This window comes from Aedes aegypti, chromosome 3 (genome assembly GCF_002204515.2).
Source record: "Aedes aegypti strain LVP_AGWG chromosome 3, AaegL5.0 Primary Assembly, whole genome shotgun sequence".
Classification (NCBI taxonomy): Eukaryota; Metazoa; Arthropoda; class Insecta; order Diptera; family Culicidae; genus Aedes; species Aedes aegypti.
In genome coordinates, this window is record NC_035109.1 from 132,102,050 (window position 1) to 132,107,129 (window position 5,080).

Here is a 5,080-nt window from a genome sequence, read left to right on the forward strand (position 1 = left end):
TGCAAAAATCAAGCGAGCGCCATCTTAGGATTTGCGCTCAACACCGAATGTACGTACAATATGCAGATGTCAAAATGAACCTAGGCACCTACGTGAATTTCACGTAAGTGCGATAGGTAACCTCAGTAACAATTACCGATTCACTATTTGATGGTTATGAATGGCTTAGTGATCTTTATCTTAGTCAGGTGAAGTGAAGGCACAATGAATTTGGAATGATCTACGTGATTTTTCTCGTAGCAATGACGTTTGGATTTTTTTTGAGTGTACATGTTTTCTTCCAAGAAAATCTACCAAGACTTATTTCAGTGTTTTCAGAGGAATTCGTTCAAGGAATTTTCAAAGAATTCCTACATCAATTTTCCCAATTATTTTTGCGAGCATTTTCATATGCTCATCGGTTATTCTCAAAATTTGCTTCTAAAATTCCTCCAGGGATATTTCGAGGAAATGTAATAATTTCCTTAAAAAATTTACCTATAAATTCCTTCAGCTTTTCATTCAAGGATGACTCCTGTACTGTCGTGAATCGCAAGTCAGTCCCATCTGCATTTTCGTCAAAATTGAGTTGCGTTCAGTTTTCAACATATCTTCCAATGCTCTGTCAGCAACACTAACGGGATAATATGATTTGTTCGGAAAAATTAGCAAAAAACAGCAAGTCAAATTGTCCCATAATGAAAAGTATTCGCATATCAGTCCCACTACAGATTTTCGAACCGTGTAACACAAAAATGAATAGTGTTCCGATCATTTTTAATTTTTTTTCGGAACGATAATGTAGTGAAAAGCAAATTGTGAAAGTTTCATTAAGATTTGAACATGTTACAATCCTCTGGATTTTTTTTTTTTGATATTCGTATGGAAAACGAGTTTGGCAACTTACAGCCCATTTTCTCAATGCCTACTTTTTACAGTACATATATCTTGCAAATGTTAATTGAAGGCAGTCTTCAAAATCTCCTTTGCATTACGTTGCTTTGATCTATAAATCAGGGAGAAGGAAAATGCACACTCCTCTTATCCAATCCAGCATTGCTTTGATTTGTTCCTATCATTTCGAGAAAATACTGCATCAATGATCTAGAAAAATATTAGCTCCTTCCGTTGGGCGAATATGGATAGTAGGCATTGTAGTGACCTCCCATGGTATTAATGGCTGACGACCATCAAATGGACTCAATGTACGAACGGACAGGATAAGCGGGACTACGAACGACAAACGGCAACAGGGACGAATCTTGACGAACGGGCAATTGACCAAACTGCAGACGCTAGACAGCAACTTGGACGGAACTTGATGAACGGACAAGCGGTTGAATGAATAACTGGACAACGACAGGATTGATCGGACTTCAGACGACATACAGGAATTGGAAAGGATCTTGACGACGGGACAAACGGACAAATTGATGAAACTTTGATTCAGAACAAGTGTTATATGGTGCTTCCTCTCCAAGATCTCTTTTAAGACTGATTTATTGAACTTTTCTTATTATGCTTGACTCCTACGATCTGTTATTTTCTTGATTACTGTGATTGATCCTAATTCATTGAAAACATTATTTTTTTTCGTTACTAATCTTATTCCCTACAGGCATAGCAACCGTACAATTATCGTTTCATTGCGTGGTTGAAAAATTTGAAAACTGTCAGACTGCAGTTGTCTGCAGGTGAAAATGTCCATTGTTGAAAACTGGTGGAGTATTTTATAATGCGAAATTTTAGTTTATTTGGTTTTATTGAATTTATTTGTTGTACTTATTTTTTCTTATAGAGAACACCCAATGGATGGTACGGGCATACAAAAGCCAACGAAAAACGACTCTGTCATAAAAGTCCCATTACATTTGGTCGAGGCTTGTCCGATGAGAACCTAAACCCCCAAAAACAACCGAACCCAGTGACAATCTTCATACCCAGAAAGTGCTATTTTCACTCCAAGTATTTTTTTGACTATGAACTATAAATCTAATCTTATTGCAAAAATTTCCCTCATGTCTTTTTTTCGGTTAGCGTTTTAATCTGACTGTCCTAAATCCGACTGTCTTCGCCATTGGCCATTGGTTCTATCAGGAGCAATATGGAGCATATTTTTTTACTACCACGCCTATACTGACAACATTGGGAATTTCGTGCATCGAGCTTAAAGGGGGCAGAATCCGTCATCAATTTGGGAATTTTGAACTTTTCTCATTCTACCTTCAACTGAATGCGACTAAACCCTGCAGCTCTTTCTGACGATTGAAAGCATCTATTCCACTACTTATCAGTTTTTTATACGTCGTTCCCGGGAAAAGTTCACTTAGTTATTACATGCGACATTTTCACCAAAAACTACCCTCTTATGACATGTATCGAATCTTAAACCAAAACTCCTCCACATCCCAGAAATCTTTAGGGGCTATGTTCGATTCAGATTTCGCTACCAAGATGGCATGGGCACGATTTAGTGTAGTCCATTCCAATTTATTGTAAGATTACATAGTGAACAAGCTTCGTTATGAGCAACTACCCACTTCATTCAAATTATTCTTTCTTGAAGTTCTCCCTGCTAGACACTTTCCTAAAAAAAGCGTGGTTATCACACATACTCTTCCGTCGAAAAATGTTATTCTTTCTTATTGGATTGTTATTTGGATATCAGAAAGTTTCTGTAGCATTTATTTATTAAAGCGATCACTTTAAATCATGTGATGCTATCCAAACAACAAAAAACGTTCTAATCCAGATCAGCTGAAATGATTTGCATCAATGATGCAATATTCTAGATCAAATGATCATAGGAGCATTGAAATGCGAGGATTCAAATTCATCATTAGGAAATGAAATTTTTCAAGGCATGCTTTTTAAATCTCTCTTGCGCAATGATGGTTTTGGAAGACTGATTGAAGGTTTCACAGCAGATAATACTAAAGAAATTATTCCTGTCATTCTTCCTCATACCTTTACCTACACAAATTTCTTCAAGGAATACGTTTGAAGTTTTTTCGAGAAATTCACACTCATTCTTGTTTACAGCGGATCCTTTCGATCGAATCCATGACCCACTTGATTTTGTTGGAGAATGCTTTTCGATCGAAAGAGCATTCGCCCTGCTCGTATCAGCCCTGGTTTTAAAAAGAAATTATTTACCGTTTTGGATTTCTATTCAACAAGTTTATTCCGTCACCTAATAACTAAGAATTTCGAAATGTTCTACCGGCGAACGTTCCCGTCTCATTCCTTGGGCCTATTCAGCTTCTTTTGGTACAGTTCGTACTCGTAGCTAAGCTTGGACCAAATTCCCAAGCACATGTTCATCAGCCTAGTGTCCGGTTCGGTTTGCCGTTTTTCCTTGCGGTAAATTCGTTTCACTATCCGTTTGGCGACTGCGAACTCGTACTTTTGAATCAAAGCGATCGCCATATAGAGCCAACAGCGCGCTATTACCGATGGCTCTCCCAGTCGGATGGCCAATTTCATCTGTTGCACCGATATCCGTGCGGCAGTATCCGCCTACAATGAATAAGAGCATTACAATTACATTTAGAGCAGAACAATGTCAATCAAAATCTCACGCAAGCCAGTTTATAGTCTCCCAGAGCGGAAAAGGCTCCACCTAGAGTTGATAACCAAGACATCAATTCATCCAATTCTATGCGTTCCCACATCATTTGGTTTGCTCGTTCACCCCTTCAAATAAATAATGGTAAAGAATTATTCCTCAGTCCAGGGTTGAAAATCTCGTTAATAAAGGGTAAATATTGATTAAACAAAGAAACATCAAATTGGCACTTAATTTTAACACATTTGGTTCGTCTTGTTTTGGTAAAAACCAGAATTTTATTAAAAAAAAACTTTTTGGTGTATGAGAAAAACAGTATGTTAAATATAAAGTACCTACACACATTTTATCAAACGAATTTTCTGATTTTTGTTAATTAGCGTGATCACAAGCAAGTGGGCACTTCATTTTGGTAGTCACTGTAACTTACCATGCGTAGTCTATCGGCTCCTTCAGAGGAGGATGAATCTTGAGAACGAGCCTCTGGTGGTTACTGGTCCACAAATCGTTGATAAAATTGGCAATCAGGAGTCGATACAAGGGGAAACACCGGAGATCCAACAGGAACCGATTGAGTTCGACGGAATCGACTGACAGGAAGCGGAAGCTATTTTTATCTGGATCATCGAGTTTGTAACGCTTTTCACACTTTTTCAGACATTTGCTACAGATTACATATTTGTCAATAGAATTAGAATAATCCTGCACTAAATACGACAACATGTTTTCCGATAATGCTGTGCAAACTTCACTAAAATGTACAAGACAACGATTGGATAAGTTATTTTTTATACACTCAAATAGATTAAAAAAAAAAAAAAAAGTTATTTTTTTGCGTAAATTCGAAATACAACACAAAACAGCTGTTTCTGCGGTGGGGTAGCACAAACCAAAAAAGTTCTGTCAAAAGATTTGAGCCGGTCTCGCTGGTGAGCATCACCACTGAAAATGCCATCAGGCGCTCTCGTGAGCACTAGCTAAAACAAGTAATACACTCTAACAAATAGCCACTAGAAACTATATAACCGGGTATCCCCGTTGGATTGACCATATTTCATCTGAACACTTCATTTGTACCCCGCTAATGAATTACCTGCTTCACTCATGTTCACAGTTGATCCACAGAAGTTTTCTCATTTCTCGCGGAACATTACTAAAGGACCTATCTAACATTGAGAGGCTCTCTTTGTTTACTTTCTCTTTCATTAATAACTGAGTCACATTAATCTCACAGACAAACAGACGTAACACTTAGAACAAATCTCAATCAGAATCATAGTCACGAGAACATGTACGCCCAATGCTAAAATCGGTGTGTTTGGCCGACAGGCCAACAGATGGCGGTAGTGTGTAAACGTCAAACACGAACAAAGACGATGCAAGCGCTGCGGGTGGCGGATTGGCCACCTACCATATTTTCGAATCAACCGTTAAAAAGGTGGTCAATGGACAACTATGAGAGTGTTACGTCTGTTTGTCTGTGTTAATCGCTTCTGTTGCGTTTTTTGTATGAAACGCTAGACAAGGAAATTG

General features: G+C 38.0%; 1 protein-coding gene across 2 annotated transcripts; it reads right to left on the bottom strand.

Annotated features, from left to right (window-relative positions):
- Nucleotides 1–3,130: 3,130 nt before the first annotated feature.
- On the bottom strand, nt 3,131–4,447 carry LOC5569944 (uncharacterized protein F58A4.6). Of its 2 annotated transcripts, XM_021852405.1 has the most exons (4): nt 4,376–4,447; nt 3,978–4,332; nt 3,561–3,675; nt 3,131–3,498 (listed from the first exon to the last, which is right to left on the bottom strand). In XM_021852405.1, exons 2-4 carry the CDS (start codon nt 4,268–4,270, stop codon nt 3,220–3,222), a joined length of 687 nt encoding a protein of 228 aa, XP_021708097.1. In that variant the 5' UTR covers nt 4,271–4,332; nt 4,376–4,447; the 3' UTR covers nt 3,131–3,219. The 2 variants fall into 2 exon arrangements, with proteins under 2 accessions (XP_021708097.1, XP_001658846.2); XM_001658796.2 differs by lacking the exon at nt 4,376–4,447 and having other exon boundaries at nt 3,978–4,367.
- Nucleotides 4,448–5,080: the final 633 nt, after the last annotated feature.

What these genes read in the sequence shown, in the direction of transcription:
- LOC5569944 (XM_021852405.1), bottom strand. Translation starts at nt 4,270, where the DNA reads ATGTTGTCGTATTTAGTGCAGGATTATTCTAATTCTATTGACAAATAT. An exon ending in GAGCCGATAGACTACGCATG is followed by an intron (nt 3,676 to 3,977) that starts GTAAGTTACAGT and finishes ATTTATTTGAAG; the next exon opens with GGGTGAACGAGCAAACCAAA. An exon ending in GAGACTATAAACTGGCTTGC is followed by an intron (nt 3,499 to 3,560) that starts GTGAGATTTTGA and finishes TATTCATTGTAG; the next exon opens with GCGGATACTGCCGCACGGAT.